Here is a 21,427-nt window from a genome sequence, read left to right on the forward strand (position 1 = left end):
TCTCGTCTCCAGTTCAGGTGTGGTTTGCAATTCAGTTCCCCATTCACTTCAATGGAACCGAGTTGCAGAACCACACACAAACTGGAGACAAGAGTCATGCTTTTTCAGGAAGAAAACGACCATGTTTTTTTCTAAGCCTGCATAACCCCTTTCATGGTGAAAATCCAGCTGGAAAGTACCACAAAGCATTAGAATATTTTCACCTCTCCGTCCTACCACTGGACAGAATATTTGCACCAGTCCTGCCTATGAAAAAAAAATTTAAACGGAACAGAGGGAGAAATGTTCCTACAATACTTACAATAGAAACTCCAGTCTCCGGCCATCGCCGGGTTACAAACAGATTATAAATAAGCGTTTATTAAATACTTGATTATACGTGGATGTCTGTGTGTGAACTGTCATGATATAAAGAGGTTTTGGTCACCCAGCTGTGACCGTGTAAACTTTGACCGCAGGAGGGACAGGCGAGGGTATGCTCCTGTGTCAGAACTGCACAGCACCCGGAGAGATGTTAAACATGGAGGGGTCAAACTTCTGCCCCCTGAACGGTGAGCCCTCCGCATCCCATCCTTTCTTCAGCATATCATGGACTTTCTGGGAGGGAACAAGAAAATCGTAGTATTATAATGACAATACTACAGAGATAATAGGACATATATGATCCTGGAAAAGCCATTCAAGCTGAATTCATATGTTGTGGCTTTGCTATGGATTTTACATAGAATAAAATCCACAGAGATTACAGCAACACAGATATGGTTGAGATTTCACAGATCTTATCCACACACTCCTGACATTTTCTGCATGCGAGAATTGGGCAAACATCTGCAGCGGGTCATCCAATGTTGCGGATTGTACCCTTTTCAATGTAGCACAGGTGAAATTCAGTGGTATGATTTATTGAGGAATTTGCTGCGTGTGGACTGTTGGTTGTTTTAGACCAGGGATGGGGAACCTTTGGCCCACCAGTTGTTGCAAAACTACAATTCCCATCATGCCTGATGGTTAGGCCTGATGAGCGCTGATCTGAGCTCGTTTTCAGTACCTTTACATGACAAAAATAATCGTGTAGCCATTTAAAGGGAACCAATCAACTTGTCATCAACTAGTCATCTGGGAGGAGAAGCCTGAGACTAGTTACGGCTCTTTGCCTGTCAGTGCGCAGTGCGGGGATGACTGACAGGCAGAGAGACCCGCTAGTGGCCTCTCCGCCTGTCGATCATCCCCGCACTGCACATTGACAGGCAAAGAGCCACGACTAGTCATGGGCGGCTCTCCCTGCACAGATGACTGGTTGCCACCCCTCTCCCGGCCTGACATGCCAATTAAAAATCCTTTTTCCCATCCATGTAAATTTCCCGCTGCAGATGCGGTTGGTAGCCTTGAGGAGCTGCACAGTAGATCTATACTGTGCAGCTGGAAACCATGTCAGCACAATCGTGATGATTTATTCCCTTTAAATGCATTATCATCGGCTGCCCATCCCGTTTAGAAAGAGATGTGCAGCCGATAACCATTTTATTGGCCACACAAAAGATCGCTGGCCCTGTTACATGGGCAGATTATCAGGTAAATGAGTATTCCTAGGGATGCTTGTTAAGGATAATTGGCCTGTGTAAAAGGGATTTTAGCCTTACTGTTACTTACTCCACAGAACTTCTTATTCATGCTCATGAATGTCAAATCTATAATATTTGTGACATGTATTTCAAGGCTGACATATATAACAAGACAGGTAGAAAGACCCCCTATTAGAAGACCTGCTTATAAAGCTGCTACATACCAGCTCATGACTCTGTGGCTTCCCTTGCAGCTTTTGGTTGTAGTCAAAAGTAAGCCTGTCCAGCACGGCGTGTTCTTCATCGTCCACTGTTGCCATGCTGCGTTCCTTGTTGATTTTGTCAATGTCAATTTTCTCCTCACCTTCTAAAATGGCATTCCACCAGATTTCCCCGCATTTACTCAGGCTAATCTACAGGAGAAAACAAGGGTCAAAAAGACTACATTTATAAAGTGGGAATCCCCTTATATATCACTAGTGCCCAAATCACATCCTGTTAGAGTAACCCATGTAACAAAACAGACAGGCAGTGCAGCCACCAGTAAAATAATGAGGGGACAGAGTGGTTATATAATAGAATGGTACATAATGCAACTCCAATGTATGTCAAATGCACATAATGCTTCAGGTGTGCTAGGTTCATCTAACTACTACTCCTATCAAGTTTCATCATCGGGATCAGTGGTACATGATGTAAAAGACACTGCTGGAATAAATGACAAGCGTAATACTGTAAGTTGTTAAAGGGGTTTTATTGGTCTTTTACATTGATGGCCTATCCTGAGACAGGGTGCAGACACCCGGCACCTCTACCGACACTCCAGCATATACACAATGGATGTGGCCAAATGCATACAACTCTGTTCATTGTGTAGAGGCTGCAGTTCAGCACCTATTCGCTGTTAAATTCCATCTCTCCAAGAACAGTAGAGGAGGTAGAGAGGAGTGAATTTACAGTGTTAGTGAAGCGCTGGAAAACCTGGGTGTAGTCCTGGGAGAAGGACTGCATGTAGCTTTTCCAGGCACCCGAAGTGGAGCTGGGTGTAGAAGGCAGCTGGCCGACAGCCAGTTAAGTGCTTCGCTAATACTGTAAATTCACTTATCTCTAAACAAGTGTCATTTTCCGAGTTCATTTGGGGCCTCAATACACTTGTCCCAGCAACTTTTTTTTTTAATTATGTATCTGGCCTATATGCCTGAGAGAGCCTTGTAATGTGATGTCTTAATAGTGCGTTTACACGGAGCGATAATTCGCCCAATCGAACGATTAACGATTTTGAAGTAACAATGTGTTTTTGATAACGATTGGTGTTTAGACGGAATGATACAGTGGTACCTTGGTTTAAGAGCGTTTTGGTTTAAGAGCTCACAGTTTTTCAAAATTGTGACTTGTTTTAAGAGCATTGCTTTGGTTTAAGAGCTCCCTGTACTGGGTGGGAGCACAAGTGGGGGAGGGACATGGTCTGCATAGCAGGGTCTACAGCTCTGTACTCTAACCCAGGAAGTCTCCCTCACCTTCCAAATCATAGCAGATCCACTTTAGGCTGGGGCTTGCATCAGGGGACAGGACTGTGAAGGTAATCTCTTCATAGCTGTAACCCTTCTCTCTCCGGACATAGAGTGCTGCATGTATGTGCCCACATCTGCCCTGCTCATTCCTTCCTGCTCCCTGCAGTCTCTGTCAGTCCTTGTGTGCCCCATCCTCTCCATTACTGTACAATAATTTATAATATCACAGATTCTGCTGTTTCTGAATGTTTCATTTGTTTTACATGTTATTCAGAATAATAAATCATTATTTTTGGGGTGTGGAACCAATTGTTTGCATTTGAATGATTTCTTATGGAAAAATTTGCTTTGGTTTAAGAGTGGATTTGGATTACAAGCACAGTCCCGGAACGAATTATGCTCGTAATCCAAGGCACCACTGTATATCGTTTTGAAAAATCCTTATTGCGATAGTTTTAAGATCGCTTAAGCCTATCTCACACATAGGGTGAATCGGTGAAAGACTGTTTACACGAAGCGATCTGCGAATGTTTAGCGAACGACCAACGACATAATCGTCCCGTGTAAATGCACTATGACGTGGGCATTTGCTTTGCAGTCAAATCTATTATCCATGTGGTCACATGACCACACCCATAGCTTTATTCCTAACATACAACTACAAGGCTTTACAAATGTGTAACCAGAACAAGACTCTAAACCTGTGCACCAGTATAATTCCATATAGAAATCAGTGTCAACAAGTCACTTTTATTAGTTGAGCAGTTCTCTTCCTAGTACTGGGAATTAAACAAGCGAGTCATATCCAGGTCTTGAATATGCTGCGGAGTTGCACAATACAATAAGCTGAGCAAATCTATAATGTGCAACTTTGAAGGCTCACACCTGCCTGAAGGAAAGCATTACATGCCATTGCGCGGCCTCATCTATCTTATTACCGAAATACATTTCCCAGGTTCCAGGCTCCACAGGGAGGACTCTGCATTTATTTTGTGAGTGAAGTTTCCATCCATCAGGACACGCTCGCCTTGACTGTCTCTCACTGCCACTCGGATACATGTGCTGCTCAGGTCCACCGACACCTAAAGGAACAAAAAAAAAAAGCGTTGATGGAAAATCATCAATCTGTTAACCCGGTCCGATCCAAAGTACCGTAATATATCAGAAGTGACTGGCTGTATAAAACGTGGGTGGATGTAAAATGGCGATTTCTTACAAGACTAAAGATATGTCGGCGCTGTGCTCAGTAGTCAAATGGTCAGATTAACTGGAAACTAGAATGAAAGAGAATTGTGCCAAACAAATATTCCATTATTACAAGTCTATACTGGTGCATGCAAATGATGAGGTTCTGAAGATTAGAAACAGCAGATTCTTCCCTGGCTCAGCCTGCTGACAAGTCTCATAAGAAAATGCAACCTACAGATGGCGGAGAGAAACACTCTGCTTAACCAACGGCTCACATTTCCTTCTATCGGTTACATAATGTGTTCCTTCCGCGTCTATCTAAGGGTTAAAGCGTAGGTTTCTATTTGGCAAAACCTATGGTTCTATATTAGGGAACTGCACATACAACAAATCTCTAAGAATACTTCTACCAATGGAGATCATGAGCAGGAACTATGTGATAACAGGGCTCTGCCGCTCCCGTTAATCCGTCAGGCTGTTCACAGGAGTTTTATCTTCCTGCAGCTGCCATCTTGTCTTGTTATCCATCAAGGAGTTAGAAGTATCTAACCAGCTGATATGCCCATATTGCGCACAAGGTGCTGAGGATGAGGGTACAAGGTTTGTAGGAGGGTTCACCGGCACTACTCCGTTAATTATGGCTTGCAAGCAGTCTGAGCGACGTATAATATGGGCTTATGCTGAATAGCAGCAGGGGTGCTCCTCACAAAAAGAGACAAATATTTACACAGTCCAATACGTAGAAAAAGAGTGGAGGGCACTCACCCGTGTGTTGCAAAATTTCTTTATTCCAAGATGCATTTTCCAAGATGAAAATTTCTTTATTCCAAGACATCTCTCTCTTAGGCAGACGCCATACCCCTTCACAGCTTAAACATCATGATGGCCATTTCACGCGCGTGCACGCTTCATCGGATGAAGGTAGTTTCTTACCTCTATCATCTGTGCTATTAGAAGTTTATTCTGTATACTAATGAGGCGTTTTGGTGCAATGGGGGGCAGGACTACTACCCCCAGAATACTGATCAGCCCCAGCTGGCCTGCTCTGCTGATATTCATTAGAAGGGACAGGCTGGCTGGAGAGGATGGGTGCACTGGGGGCAGGACTACCACCCCCAGTACACTGATCAGCCCCAGCTGCTCTGCTGATATTCATTAAAAGGGACAGGCCGGCTGGGGAGGATGGGTGCACTGGGAGTGGTAGTCCCGCACCCAGTGCACCAAAACACCTAATTAGCATAAAGAACAAACTTCTAATAGCACGAAAACTGAGCAAAGGATGGAGGTAAGAATCTTGCCTTCATCCTCAGCACCTATGCGCAATAGGGACATAGCAGCAGGTTAGATGCTTCTAACCTGCTGACAGTTTCCCTTTAATCGAGCAGGCTGGTTAGGAAATTGCTGTATTTCCAAGTTGCAGAGGTTGTGGCTCACAGGCTCGATGGTATAGTGAGGTGATGAGAATACTATACACAGAGAATATATCCAACCCCCTCATATATTGATTGCTGCCCTTTAACTAGAACTGTGCATATGTTATGAGCCCCATACAACCACAGGTTAAAGCCCACATACAGTTCAATATAGAGTGGAACATGTCAAATATCTAGGGATGCAGGCAAGGAAATGAAAATGGCAACACGATCGCCATCACAGGCGTCAATATTTTTCTGCTGGGTAAAAAATACTGATGGAATTTGCTTGGGAGTATTTTATATAAATGGTAATATACAAAGAGTGGAAAATAGTGAATGTGACCTGCGTGCATATAGATATAACACTGGGATCTGCCTGTACTGTAGTGGAAATGTTGTGGTCTGAAGGCATCATTCAGAAGACCATAATGCAGCCACATTTTAGCGGTCTAATACCCTGAACTAACAGCATTATATGGATTAGACCCGCTGTCAGGGCTGCTGTTAGTTTGTGTCATTAGAGCAGTAAAGTTGCAGACGCAATACAGACAGTAAAATGTAGCCTTCTGATTGAGGCCATGGAGAAACTAACCAACATCAGGAGGGCTGATGGATGTCACGTTTTATAAGGGAAATGTAAGGCGGGGACCATGTGCTCATACTGAGCCCGCAGCACAGGACAACTGGCACAGGAGCCGTCGCTTACTGGATTAAAGAGGATCTGTGAACTCTATATCATGCTCAGAGCTGAAGGATTGGCAAAAATTGGCAAGGATACCTGTCTCATTGCACATATATGCCTAAAGAGTGATAAAAGTTCCTTCTAAGCTCAAGTATCACAGAGGCCGGGCAGAGCTGCAGCATGCATGCCTCCTCCCTCCTCTGCATGATTGATGTAAAGTGTTTGGCTTCCAGCAGTGAGCCTTGGACATTAGTGGTGCATGCTGCAGCTCAGCCCAGCCTCAACCACACTTAAGGGTCTGTTCACACGTACAGACTCGCTGCGTAAAACTCGCACAGAACACGCATTAAAGTAGCTGCGTTTTTTGTGGTGTTGAACTTGCCTGTGAAAATCATGTGAAAATCAAAACTCGCATGTAAAAATCGCACCAAACACGCAGTCAGAATACACATACATTGGGACACACATCAGTATCGCTGTGAATTTATGGGCGAGAAACTCACAGCGATAAATACGCAGCGAGTCTGTACTTGTGAACAGACCCTAAAGGGGTTTTCCGATTTAACCCTACTTGTCCCCTATCCACAGGTTTAGGGGACACGTATAAGATTGTAGGGGGTCAGACCTGTCTGCCCCCTGGGGATTTCTAGATTGCCGCCCTGACTCCTTAGTATAAATGCAACCGCAGGCCGACACCTGACCCACAGCTCCATTTGTTTTCTCTGAAGACACCGGAAACAGCCGAATCCAGCACTGTGGATATATAGCTGTGGATACCCCGGTATTTACTCAAGGGACAGCTGCAATGATCTTTACATAGGTGGTTAGAGATGAGAGGGAAGCCCTGATTAGGGACTGTATAGAGCAGTCATGTCAAACTCTGGCCCATGGTGCCATTATTTGGCCCGCCACGCTTTTCCATTGCTGTGTTAAATCTGGATCTCCTGACGTTGCAGCAGATTATAATATGGGTGGTCCGGACGGCCACTCAGACCGCCCATATTATAATCTCGTAGGCCGCAGGCTACTATATAAGAGACAATTTTAGGGACTGGCTTCTATATATGACACTATTGAGGAGGGCTGGCTACTATATAAGAGACTATTTTAGGGACTGGCTTCTACATAAGTGACTATAGGGTGGGCTGGCTACTATATAAGAGACTATTTTAGGGACTGGCTTCTACATAAGTGACTATTGGGAGGGCTGGCTACTATATAAGAGACTATTGGGCGGGCTGGCTACTATATAAGACACTAATTGGAGGTCTGGCTACTATATAAGACACTATTGGTGGCTGGCTACTATATAAGACACTAATTGGAGCGCTGGCTACTATAAATGGACACTAATTGGAGGGTTGGCTACTATGTAAGACACTATTGGGGGCTGGCTACTATATGGGACACTATCGGGAGGGCCTGCTACTATATTGGGCACTATTAGGAGTGCTGGCTACTATATAGGTCACTTTTGGGAGGGCTGGCTATTATGTAGGTCTCTAATAGTAGGCCTGGCTAGTATGGGGGCACAATTGGGAGGGAAGGCTACTACATGGGGCACAATTATGGGATTACCTACTGCTTTGAGGGATATAATGGGTAACTACAATTACTTTGGGGACAATTACTTTAGGATAGGCAGTGCCAGAAACGCCACATGCACTTTTAATTAAATATCAAGGTTGGCCAGCGACTTTGTCCAATTTTTTTTATTTTGGACCACTGTGTATTTAAGTTTGACTCCACTGGTATAGAGCACCCTCAGCAGGCTGGCTCAGTTTACAGGTACAAGGACCAGGCTTTCTCTCCCTCTCCTGCACATAGCAGATGCTAAGCCCCGCCCCACTTCCTGTGCTTTGTCCTGAATCTATCACTGGACAGAAATCTCCTAACAACAGACAATGGACAGCAGACTGCAAAGATGCGAGACACCTAGTGGGCAAGACTTTAGAGCCTTTTTTCTTTGGTAAGGTATTATTTCTAGTAAAGTGATTTATCACATATATTATCACATGAAGGGAAGTTTTTGTCTGGTGTCACTTGGAGCTGCCCTTCTCATTGTTACTTTAAAAGATAAGTATAAATGGCATACTACATGGGCCCAGCAATCACTTATGACAGCTAATCGGTGGAATCATGTAGTCCTAAAATCATTGTTAAGGTCCCCATGACCAGCCACTGATGTCAGTCATGTCATGATGTCATTGGAGATAGGGGTCGGATGTGATTGAAAATCACTGCCCGGCCACTTTGTTGTGTGAGAGACAATCATCTCTGCTCCCCATAGAAAAACAGGAAGGCTCAGCCGTGCCGAACGTTACTGTGTATGAGGGGGCGAAGGCTGGGCAGGAGAAATAATGGACGTCTAAACTATCGTATGTCCGTCAATTATTGCAGGTATAAGACCACCTCTAGTCAGCCAAATACCTCCCTTCCTTCTATCTTTATTCATGGTCTAAAAACAAGTGAATCTTTATGTACAGGCTCAGGCCCTCTCCAACATTCCCTCTTTATTCTCTATACCACGTTGGGCTCCCTTCCGGACATGCTTTGCCCTTCATACCTGGCTGGCTGGGGGAAAGACCTTGAGGTTTCATTAACAGACGCTCAGGTATCCCGTATTCTGTCCTTTATATACACTGCATATCAGGCCGATACCAAGAAGCAAGCTTTAAAATACTGTAGCGTTAGTATCATACCCCCTTACATAGGATCTTCCCAGACGTTTCTTCAACGTGTAGGAGGGCCTGTAGTGAAGAGGGTACCCTCCTCCATACTGCTCCTTCTGGAGCTGTCCAAAACTTTCTAACTTTTTGGTCTGGAAAATTACGTCACAATCGTTCCCTCCTGTATAATACAGCCTTCTTAAATCATTTATCTGAAATCCCCTTGAAGTCGTATTGGCGATTAGTGGTTTGCCATGTGATCAATGCAACGAAAACCTGTATTCCAGCGCTGTGGAGATGTCTGGAACCACCCTCCACTACTCTCTGGTAAAGTTGGCAATGTTATCATATGGAGGATCTAACTGCACAACTTCATGACCGCTATCAAAGACTTTGCTGTACTTGGTTTTATTGGTTACAGTATATGGGTAGTGATGGGTCTCAGCACTGAGACCTTTATTAATGTAAACTTTTGACACGTCTATGCAACATGTCAGAAGTTTACTGAAATGACAGTATTGTGTAGAAAGCTGTCGCTTTCTGTTGTGGATTTCCATTGCAGAGCTCAACACTTTCAATGTAGCAGGGGTGAAATTCCCAGTAAATGTAATACATGCTGACATTTATGGTGAAAAAAATCTGTGGACTACCCAAGTGAAGCACACCCTTGTGACCCACTATATCATACAGGAACCTAGCTGTGTACAAGGTATATAATTCAATGATGGCTGATAACACAATTCTCTGGTGAGGAGATGCTAAGGTCTCAGGCAGACCCTCTGGCACAAGCGCTGGTGATTACGGATAGAAATTAAGGGTAACCATTGGCTCCACCAGTATCGGACACCCCATATTGCACTAGTGTGTGAAGATAGGATATTGCTCTATTAAACAAGACAGTACAATGAAGGTGAGTTCTCAATGTTCCTCTTCAAAAGTGAGACATGTGCAGGTTAACACTGTATCAGACATATGCGGCTGAATAAAAACCACTTAGGCTTCTCAATTTCCTTTGTGTCTGCTTAAAGCAATTTTCAGTCTGGATATTGTACTAGTCTATATCACCCTCTGCTGGGAGCACTGGTCGCACGTCAACCTCAGACATAAGGAAAAAAAAAAAGCTGAATAGAAGTCACCTGTCTGCCTTTAACGACATCTTTAGCCACCGGCACTTTAATTTCCACGTCTGCGTAATCCTGCGACCATATGTAGTTGTCCCTCACGGCGCCATTATAGCTGTCAGAGTCCGCCTGAGAACCCTCTGGGGCCCTGATGAGAAATGGAAATAACATTACAAATAGTAGTGCTGTATAGGCGGAATATGTTTAAATACAATCACCAATGCTTTCCTGGCTGGTATACCTTTGAACTGGATCCTTAAAGGGCTATTCCTGAGGCATATAGCTATTATCAGTGATGGTCTGACATTTGGGGACCCCCATTTGCAGAATGAAGGGGCAGCAGTGTAGATTTATTTCTATGGCCCCTTCCCTGTTCTTTCCTGCGCTGCGTCGCTCCTGGCTTCTGGGCCCATTCACTTCAACTGAGCTGTGCTTCTGTGACATGAACTACCAGGAATAGACACTACCAATAGTATGTGATCTGACAGTGATGGCCTACCCTAAGGATAGACCATTGGTTTTGCAGTCTCAGATTAACATAGACTGGGACAGGCTTAACCTATCACATGCTGTTTAATCCTTTGCTTCTAGGAAGTTACTGATATTATACAGTGCCAATATACTGCAGCACTGTACAGAGATTTTTTTCATCACACAAATGGTCCCTGTTCCCTTTGGGGGACAAAATCTAAATTTACCAATATCAGTAATGGGGGAGGAACCCGGAGTACCCAGTTCACTTTGCTGTACACCTTGGAGGAGAAGGATAAGTTGTGGCACATGGTGGATCTGGCTTAGGGACCCTATTACATAGGGCGATTATCTGCCCAATCAGGCAAAATCGGGTAAATATCGCCCCGTGTAACAAAGATCAGCCAACGAGCCATTTATCAGCTGATCACTGTCTTTCAGCAGGTTAAAAATCATCTATCGGCAATCATGCATCGCTCTGTGTAATCGGAGGTGCGGGGTCGGTGGCTGATGAAACAGTAGATACAAAATAATTAGGTATAACTTACCTATCCAAGCTCCCTGGTGTCCTCCTGCCTGTTCCCCACTCACTGCAGCCGCCGATGAAGGTTCTGAGGCTGTCCTCGGTGTGACAAGCCACTGAGCCGCAGCACTGTCCTGTTTTAGTCAGTGACTGGCTGAGTGGCCTGTCACTGCAGGGACGCGTCATCAGTGGCTGCGGGGAGAGGCCATGAGAACGCTGGGGAGCGTAGACAGGTATCACTTTAATATTTTCTATATATGCAGCGAGGTCTGCACAAACATTGCTAATGATGGCTGCACGATCATTGAGCGCCGATCTAGCAGCTTGCTTACAGCTAAATGTCGGGCCATGTAATACGGCCCTGAGGCTTAGAACAACAACACATCATAGAAACTTACTGTAAGGGTTGAACAAAGGGCAAACCATCTGCTATGTCTACACTGATGTGTCAGAGATGGTGGAGCGTGGCCTGCATGTCAGCGTTACTGATATCAACACATTTATATATCTGCTCCCTTACCGGAAAAACCAACATGTACATTTACTTTAAATTATTACTATTATTTAAGAAAACTTTTGACATGTCAAAAGCTATGGTCAGTCTTGGTCTGGTTGTTCAGATTCTCTTTGCTAGAATAAACTGGGAGAAGAACTAGGCTGAGTGCTTCTCTTACCCAATCCTATTGATCATCTATGGGGGCAGACTCTTGCAGTAAAGAGAGGCACTCAGGCCAGAATTACACGTCTGTGATCTAGTTGTATATCACGCACTGATCTCTACGGGACTCATTGCATGAAAATTTATTATGATACATTAAGCTCAAGAACAGTTAAAGCACTCCGCTATTGAACTGACACAGCCATGCTCTATCCGTTCAGGAACTCGCTGCATTATAATGAATTATGATGCAGGGAGTCCCATAGAGTTCAGTCTGCGGTACAAAACAAGCATACGGACTGTATATCACGGATATGAGAATCTGGGCTATGGCTAGCGATAGGGGTCTGAATGACAAGACCCTAACTGATCAAAACTTTCTATGACATACAAAATCAAGGAAGTCCAACAGCATCCCGCATAGTGGAAAAAAATCCACAATGTTTATTGCATATCCATGTATGAAAAAGCAACCCAATGGGACATAATTATAGATAAGCGAACCTTGAACCTGACGGTTTAGCATTTGAGTAAGAAGTTGGATGCAGCCCTAGAGAGTCCTAGATACAGCCTATAGCTGTATCCACGCTTTCCAGACAGCCTTAGGGCTGCATCCAACTTCAGCCACCGGTATTCAAATGCAGAGAGTTCGGGTTCGAGGTTTACTCATCTCTAGTCTTAATGCTATTTAGGGTCCATTCACATGTACAGGATCTTCTGCAGATTTCATTGTGTGGATATCAATGTACCTGAACGATGGAAGACAACATCTAATCTGCTGCATGTCCTGTACATGCCAATAGACCCTAAATATATTTATTTTGCAAAATTAAACACTAATTTATGGATCCACAGCTCATTAAAATGTATAGATCGACACGCAATTCAAGAAGGTAACACCATTACAAACCATTGTCAAGGGTGGCTATGATCTGGCTAGAAAGCAGTGGGTGGAAAGTGGTCCTCTACATGTGACAACTGACTACATAATACAATGACAAATAAACGTCAAGGATGCAGGAAGACAGGCCCAGATCAGGACATCACTCCCAAACACATCAGTGTCCCTGACGTGTCTTCACTTGTGCTAACGTCTGACTGCAGAGACTGGTGCAGGAAAAGGCAGAATAATTAATTTCACTGCTAACTGGCTGCTTGTAGACAGCACTACAGGGCCATGGGGCATATCAGGGTGCTGTGTAGTATTATGGGCATATCAGGGTGTTGTGTAGTATCAGGGGATATCAGCAGGGCTGTGGATTCGGTAAGCCGCAGCTCCGACTCCAACTCCGACTCCTGAATTTTATCAGGACCAACTCCAACTCAGACTCCTGAATTTTATCAGGACCGACTCAAACTCAGACTTCTGAATTTTATCAGACTCCGACTCCTGCTCCTTCAAAAATGGACAGTCATATTCCAGGGGAGTTATTTATCACACTGGTTCAGCAGCTTCTCCCTAATGTATTAAATGATCCTGGGGCGACTTCTGAAACATCCAAAGGAAGCTTCTCCTGTGTGTTCAGTGGATGCAGCCAGTCTCCAGCCTCCATGTCCTGAACTACTCACAACTAGACTAGGTGGAGCAGGTGGTCTTTTCCTGCTGACAGTCTTCTATGTTTCTAACTAATTATTCACCATACACACAGAAACACTGCTAACAATTCCAGATACCTGTAATATAGAGGTCAGCCATAGCGATATATAGGAGGTCACACATAGTGATATAGAGAGGGGTCACACATAGTGATATAGAAGGTCACTGTGGGGGCATGCATTGGCATGCAATAGCACGCACACACACACAGCCTGCTTTAGCCATAGCGCACACACACAGCCTGCTGCAGCCATAGCACAAACACACAGAGCTTGCTGCAGCCATAGCGCACACCACACACACACAGCCTGCTGCGGCCATAGCACGCATACACACAGCCTGCTGCAGCCATAGTGTACACACACAGCTTGCTGCAGCCATAGCACACACACACAGCCTGCTGTAGTCATAGCACACACACAGCCTGCTGCAGCTATAGCACACACAGCCTGCTTTAGCCATAGCACACACACAGCCTGCTGCAGCTATAGCACACACACAGCCTGCTTTAGCCATAACGCACACACACAGCCTGTTGCAGCCATAGCACACACACAGCCTGCTGCAGTATCATACCCCTGATACTACACAACACCCTGATATACCCCTGATACTACACAACACCCTGATATACCCCTGATACTACACAACACCCTGATATACCCCTGATACTACACAACACCCAGATATACCCCTGATACTACACAACACCCTGATATACCCCTGATACTACACAACACCCTGACTACACAACACCCTGATATACCCCTATCAGGGTGTTGTGTAGTATCAGGGGTATATCAGGGTGTTGTGTAGTATCAGGGGATATGAGGGGGTTGTGTAGTATCAGGGGATATGAGGGGGTTGTGTAGTATCAGGGGATATGAGGGGGTTGTGTAGTATCAGGGGATATGAGGGGGTTGTGTAGTATCAGGGGATATGAGGGGGTTGTGTAGTATCAGGGGATATGAGGGGGTTGTGTAGTATCAGGGGATATGAGGGGTTGTGTAGTATCAGGGGATATGAGGGGGTTGTGTAGTATCAGGGGATATGAGGGGTTGTGTAGTATCAGGGGATATGAGGGGGTTGTGTAGTATCAGGGGATATGAGGGGTTGTGTAGTATCAGGGGATATGAGGGGGTTGTGTAGTATCAGGGGATATGAGGGGTTGTGTAGTATCAGGGGATATGAGGGGTTGTGTAGTATCAGGGGATATGAGGGGGTTGTGTAGTATCAGGGGATATGAGGGGGTTGTGTAGTATCAGGGGATATGAGGGGTTGTGTAGTATCAGGGGATATGAGGGGGTTGTGTAGTATCAGGGGATATGAGGGGTTGTGTAGTATCAGGGGATATGAGGGGGTTGTGTAGTATCAGGGGATATGAGGGGTTGTGTAGTATCAGGGGATATGAGGGGGTTGTGTAGTATCAGGGGATATGAGGGGGTTGTGTAGTATCAGGGGATATGAGGGGTTGTGTAGTATCAGGGGAAATGAGGGGGTTGTGTAGTATCAGGGGATATGAGGGGGTTGTGTAGTATCAGGGGATATGAGGGGGTTGTGTAGTATCAGGGGATATGAGGGGGTTGTGTAGTATCAGGGGATATGAGGGGGTTGTGTAGTATCAGGGGATATGAGGGGGTTGTGTAGTATCAGGGGATATGAGGGGGTTGTGTAGTATCAGGGGATATGAGGGGGTTGTGTAGTATCAGGGGATATGAGGGGGTTGTGTAGTATCAGGGGATATGAGGGGGTTGTGTAGTATCAGGGGATATGAGGGGGTTGTGTAGTATCAGGGGATATGAGGGGGTTGTGTAGTATCAGGGGATATGAGGGGGTTGTGTAGTATCAGGGGATATGAGGGGGTTGTGTAGTATCAGGGGATATGAGGGGGTTGTGTAGTATCAGGGGATATGAGGGGGTTGTGTAGTATCAGGGTGCTGTGTAGTATCAGGGTGTTGTGAAGTACAGGCACTGCCGAGGCCAGTATACCCAAGATAACTAGTTACTCTGCGGGCGCTGCATATACTAATATGTAATTGGCACAATATTATGGACGATTTTGTAGCGTGGGCCTAATGGAAAGTGTGACCAGAACTGCTAGCTCCAGGCTATGAATCAGAGAACATAGGACTGTTGAGGTTATAGCTAGGTTCTGTGTTCTGAAATAAGGCCAGAGGAAAAAGAACCGCTTTCCATATTATATACCGGCGGGCGGAGAAATTCAGCCAACTCTATCTCGCCCCTCCCCCCCCCTCCCCCCCCCAAATAGGTGAGAGCCTTTTGTGGATGTCCTGGGCAAAGCTATTGACTATAGGTGAAGTGGGAAAAAGATGAGTTGGCTGAATTCCTGGCTAGAGGGTACACACAGAAACAGGAAGAAAGTGTAAACTTATGCTGCGTTTACACGGAACGATTATCGTGCAAATCAAATTCGAACGATAATCGTACGTGTAAACGCAGCGAACGATCAAACGACGAGCGAGAAATCGTTCATTTTGATCTTTCAACAAGTTCTCAAATCATCGTTGATTGTTCGCAAAAAATTCGCAGATCGTTCCGTGTGAACAGTCGTTCGCCGATTTAACCAACTAACGACCATCGCTCTGTGTAATATGGTGAACGATTTCAGGTTAACGATAAACAATCTTGTTAGCGATCGTTTATCGTTAAAAATCGCTCCGTGTAATAGGACCCCTAGAATACAGCATTATTGATTCTCCTTTATGAACATCTTCCTGCTCTTTATCAGATACCGTTCTCCAACACATGGATAAAAGATCATTCACCTTTACTTTTTTTTTTTAATTTTACATATTAAAACACTACATCACGCTCCTAACACCTGGATATTTTTTGCTCTTCGCCTTCTAACAGCCGTAGCTCTTATTTTTCCCCATCAACAGAGCTAAATGTAAAAATGCAATTCTGGCCATTTTGAGAGGGTTCCTTCTTCACAATAGTCACTGTGTGGTAAAACTGACAAGTTAAAGTGTCCCCGTGTGCCATTTCACACATTGCAGAGACTTTAGATCGGTTAGAGGCTGAGGGGGAGATTTATCAATCATGGTGTAAAGTGAAACTGGCTCAGTCGCCCCTAGCAACCAATCAGATTCCACCTTTCATTTTCCAAAGAGTCTGTGAGGAGTGAAAGATGGAATCTGATTGGTTGCTAGGGGCAACTGAGCCAGGTTCACTTTACACCATGTTTGATAAATCTCCCCCTGAGTGTTTGGATCTCTAGATATAGCAGAGAGAAGCTGCAAGGGACGAGCTCCATCTTAAGTTTATGAAGCAAGCCAAGGACAGTCATACACAGCCACGCTTTTCCCAGCGATATCTACAGATCTAAACTCTCGGACCACAACTGATCAAGTGTCTCTGCTAGATGTCAAAACGTTTTTTTCTAATAAGGGATACAATTTAAAATGTTACTGTCAAATTAACTTTTGACATGCCCTCAGATGTGTGAAAAGTTAAAGATCACGTTGGGTCTCACTTCTGAGACCCGCGGCGATTAGAATATACAGGTGGGTGCAGCGTGCTTCACTACCAAGCTGTCTGCCAGATCCGAATGATAGTCCATAATGGAGTGACTCGGTTGGATTTATTTGACGACTGGTGAGCGAATGACACGCACTTCACCTGCCTATATCTCATGATCGCAGCGGGTCTCAGGTGTAAGATGTCAAAAGTTACTTTATTTGACAGTAACGCTTAAACTTCATTATGCCAGTCATAAGCAGCAATAACCAGTTTTCGTTATGTTACTTTTAAAGAGTTAAAAAAGTGCTTTGAGCTCCCATAGTCTAATGCAGGGGTAGGGAATCTTGGCTCTCCAGCTGTTGCAAAGCTACAACTCCCATCATGTCTGGACAGCCATAGCTTAGCTTTGGCTGTCCAGGCATGATGGGAGTTGTAGTTTTGCAACAGCTGGAGAGCCAAGGTTCCCTACCCCTGGTCTAATTCCTGTAGCTTAATTATGTAATTGATTATGCAGTATACTGCAATACATGTATTGCAGTGAACTCTCACACTGCCAATATCCTATTATGACAGCCACACAGACCTTCAGAAGGCCCTTGGCTGCTAGATGTTATTTCAGAAGTCTGATATACAGGCCAGGAGGAAGCACAGTATAATACTTGATATATTATGGTACTTTACTGGGGTACAGCAGCAGGGTCTTCTGTGTTATCTCCACTGGCCTCAGCTGTCTCTTGCGAATCTGGTACATTGGGTGCCTCCTGCTGTTCTGGTATCTCTTCTGCCAGGACTTCTACAACAACTTCTGCTGCTGCTCCTGGGGTGTCGCCGATCTGTGCCAAACTTTCCTCCTTCTTTTTCAGCTTCTCCTGCAAGTCTCGCACTTTCTGCTCGTGATCCTGCATGGCCAAACGCTCGTAGGATTTGAAGGCCTGATAGAGGATAAGTGTGAATAACCTGCACTATCAGGATCACATATAAGGTGCGGCACATAGTATTAGCCAGTTACTTACCTGCAGCACCATATTCTGTGCCGTACCTGGGGGGAATCCCATGCGGTCCTGGGGACCCAAAAGCAGCCGATAAAAGTCTGTCTTGCGATACAAGAATCCGAAGTAAACATTTAAAAAGTCCTGAATGTTTCCCACATGTTGCAGGATCCCCAGCAGTGCGTGGTCATAGCGGTCTGACAGGCCCGGCTCCATCACTACAACCTGCAAAGAAATAAAGAGTGCGGATATAGCTCTGTACAAGGAGGCTAAGAACACATTCATTGATTTAACCTAAGAACATCATTATTTCAATGAAAATAAAGCTCTGCGCTGAAACCACATTAACCCTTTCATGACCACACAGCTTTGGCTTCAAAAGAAGATACTTGTATAGAGTACCTTTCTGTTCTGGCCCACAAAGAGGGTCCCAAGTGAAGGAAGCCCTCCGCAATGTCCTAATAGCTGTCACAATTCCTCCTCCACAAGCCACCCGCCTGGCTTTCCATTGCCATTGCTCTGCCTCCGGTCCTACAGAGTACACTGACTTATTTAAAGGAGAAGTCCATCAAAATTTTTTATAAAAATATTGTATTGCCCCCCAAAAGTTATACAAATCACCAATATACACTTATTACAGGAAATGCATATAAAGTACTTTTTTTTCCCTGTACTTACTACTGCATCAAGGCTTCACTTCCTGGATAACATGGTGATGTCACTTCCTGGATAACATGGTGATGTCACTTCCTGGATAACATGGTGATGTCACTTCCTGGATAACATGGTGATGTCACTTTCTGGATAACATGGTGATGTCACTTCCTGGATAACATGGTGATGTCACTTCCTGGATAACATGGTGATGTCACTTCCTGGATAACATGGTGATGTCACAACCTGACTCCCAGAGCTGTGCGGGCTGTACCATCATCCTCTCCAGCAGCCACAGCCCGCACAGCTCTGGGAGTCAGGTCGTGAAATCCCCATGTTATCCAGGAAGTGACACGTTATCCAGGAAGTGACATCACCATGTTTATCCAGGAAGTGACATCACCATGTTTATCCAGGAAGTGACATCACCATGTAATCCAGGAAGTGAAGCCTTGATGCAGCAGTAAGTGCAGGGAAAAAAGCACTTTATAAGCATTTCCTGTAATAAGTGTATATTGGTGATTTGTAAAACTTTTAAGGGGCAATACAATACTTTAATAAAAATTTCCGCTGGCCTTGTCCTTTAACAATTCTTCTATTTGCTGCCTGCCCTGTCCAACTAAGTCAATGGAAGTCAGTGCATATTTGGGTCTTCAGGACTAGAGCTGATAGAGACTGCAGCTGATTTGCCTAATCCAAATGTAATAAATCAGCCGTCTATTTATTTGGAGCTGGTCCAGTTCCCCCAGAGAACCTGGTAGCAGACTTCTGTGGGAAATCAGCCGCCCCCTTGTTATAGTGGATGGACGCAGATCCTTGGGTCTTATATGCTCTTTAAAGGAGTACTCTGGCGAAAATCTTTTTTTTTTTTTTTTTTTTTTTTTCAAATGAACTTGTTTCAGAAAGTTATATACATTTGTAATTTACTTCTATTTAAAAATATCCAGTCTTCCAGTACTTATTAGCTGCTGTATGCCCTGCAGGAAGTGGTGTTTTTTTCTTTTTAGCCTGACACATTGCTCTCTGCTGACATCTCTGTCTAAGACAGGAACTGTGCAGAGCAGTAGATGGTTTCTACGCGGATTTGCTACTGCTCTGGACAGTCCCTGTCAGAGACAAAGATATCAGCAGAGAGCATTGTGGAATGCAAAAGAAAACACCACTTCCTGCAGGACATACAGCTGCTGATAAGTTTTGGAAGACTTGAGTTTTTTTAAATAGAAGATACAAATCTATGTAACTTTCTGAAACCAGTTCATTTGAAAGAAAAAGTGTTTAGCTGGATAACCCCTGTAAAGGGAATGTACCATTAAGGCAGGGGGGTGAAGCACTGGAGGCGGGCCGACCCACCCCCAGTGGGAGGAAACCCCCGCCCCTCTGTGATATGGCTCCATTGATTCTAATGGAGCCGTATCATAGAACCTGGGGGGGGGACGTGACTCCATTAGAATCAATGGAACCCTATCATAGAGGTGGAAGGGTTTCCTCCCACAAAGGGTGGGTCAGCCTGCCTCCAGTGCTTCAGCCTGGGCCTGGTGGTACAGTCACTTTCAGCCTGGGCCTGGTGGTACAGTCACTTTCAGCCTGGGCCTGGTGGTACAGTCACTTTCAGCCTGGGCCTGGTGGTACAGTCACTTTCAGCCTGGGCCTGGTGGTACAGTCACTTTAAATTGTCTCCAATCTACAAGATTAGTGCTTGTGTAAACTGGGCTTTAGAGAGTTCTTGGATACTTACTTTTAAAACTACTGGATTAATGGTTAAAATTAAAATGCTGCCTTATAAACTGGGCTTAAAGTGAATGTACCATCAGGCCCAGGCTGAAGCACTGGAGGCAGGCCGACCCACCCCCAGTGGGAGGAACCCCCGCCCCTCTATGATGCGGCTCCATTAGAATCAATGGAGCCGCATCATAGAAGGGCGGGGCTTTCCTCCCACTGGGGGTTGGTCGGCCCGCCTCCAGTGCTTCAGCTCGGGCCTGATGGTACATTCACTTTAAAGGGTTGATCCCAAGACTACAACCTGTCTCCTAGGCACAGGATAGGAGATATGTACCTGATCTGAGGGGGGTCCATCCGTTGGACCCCCTTTTGTCCATGTAACTGAATAGCAGTCAAGCATGTACATTGTTGTACCATTCGTGGCTACGGGACTGCCAAGGACGTTGTATTCAGGGCCAAACCGATCATACAGGGGTCCCTAGTTCTTGTGATTAGATACTTATTACCTATACAGTAAATGTCAGGACAGGTGAGGGTCCCAGGGCCTAGCACCCCACCGATCATACCATGTCCTAGCCGCATCCACATTCCTGTGTAGCCAGATATACTGTAGAACAATATATACACACAGTAATGTATGCATACATGTACTGGATAACAAATGTCGCCATAGTAGTAGAATCCTGTTGATATTAGTGGGACCGATAAGTTAACAAAAATGACATTCTGCGCCTGAAGATGGTGGGGTACTACAAATCCCAGCAAACGTATCAGTTCATAGGTTACATTGGATAACTTTACCGTGTCAGCCAATCAGATCACAGCTTACACTTTCTATCCCGCGATGGAGAAACAAATGCTGCAATCTGATTGGTTGCTATGGGCAACCACTCCACCCTCCCCGTAACTAACCCCGCCCTTCGGTAACATAGCCGCGCACCCTCTTCCACACATAACACTATGAGCAGCTGTGAGTGTGAAGGGCAGTGCTGTATAATACACGGCCGATATGTAGTCAGTGCAGGGGCTAAACACAGGCGTTCGGCTCCCGGAACAATACAAAACAAAGCAACTCACATGGGACTTGTGTCACTCACTGTTATTCACTCTCCGGTCTTCGCGGGACTACTTCCGGGTTACGTTACACTTCCGCTTCCGGTTATTGTTACAGGTATCGGATTTGCC

The 21,427-nt window shown here is 45.0% G+C and overlaps 1 protein-coding gene across 2 annotated transcripts; it reads right to left on the minus strand.

Annotated features, from left to right (window-relative positions):
• Positions 1-341: 341 nt before the first annotated feature.
• Positions 342-21,424, minus strand: NUDCD3 (NudC domain containing 3). Of its 2 annotated transcripts, none has more exons than XM_069944077.1 (7): positions 21,340-21,424; positions 17,894-18,094; positions 17,562-17,812; positions 10,164-10,296; positions 4,012-4,155; positions 1,787-1,975; positions 342-597 (listed from the first exon to the last, which is right to left on the minus strand). In XM_069944077.1, exons 2-7 carry the CDS (start codon positions 18,083-18,085, stop codon positions 487-489), a joined length of 1,020 nt encoding a protein of 339 aa, XP_069800178.1. In that variant the 5' UTR covers positions 18,086-18,094; positions 21,340-21,424; the 3' UTR covers positions 342-486. The 2 variants fall into 2 exon arrangements, with proteins under 2 accessions (XP_069800178.1, XP_069800171.1); XM_069944070.1 differs by having other exon boundaries at positions 21,320-21,417.
• Between the last annotated feature and the right edge of the window lie 3 nt (positions 21,425-21,427).

Source organism: Dendropsophus ebraccatus, chromosome 1, assembly GCF_027789765.1.
Source record: "Dendropsophus ebraccatus isolate aDenEbr1 chromosome 1, aDenEbr1.pat, whole genome shotgun sequence".
Classification (NCBI taxonomy): Eukaryota; Metazoa; Chordata; class Amphibia; order Anura; family Hylidae; genus Dendropsophus; species Dendropsophus ebraccatus.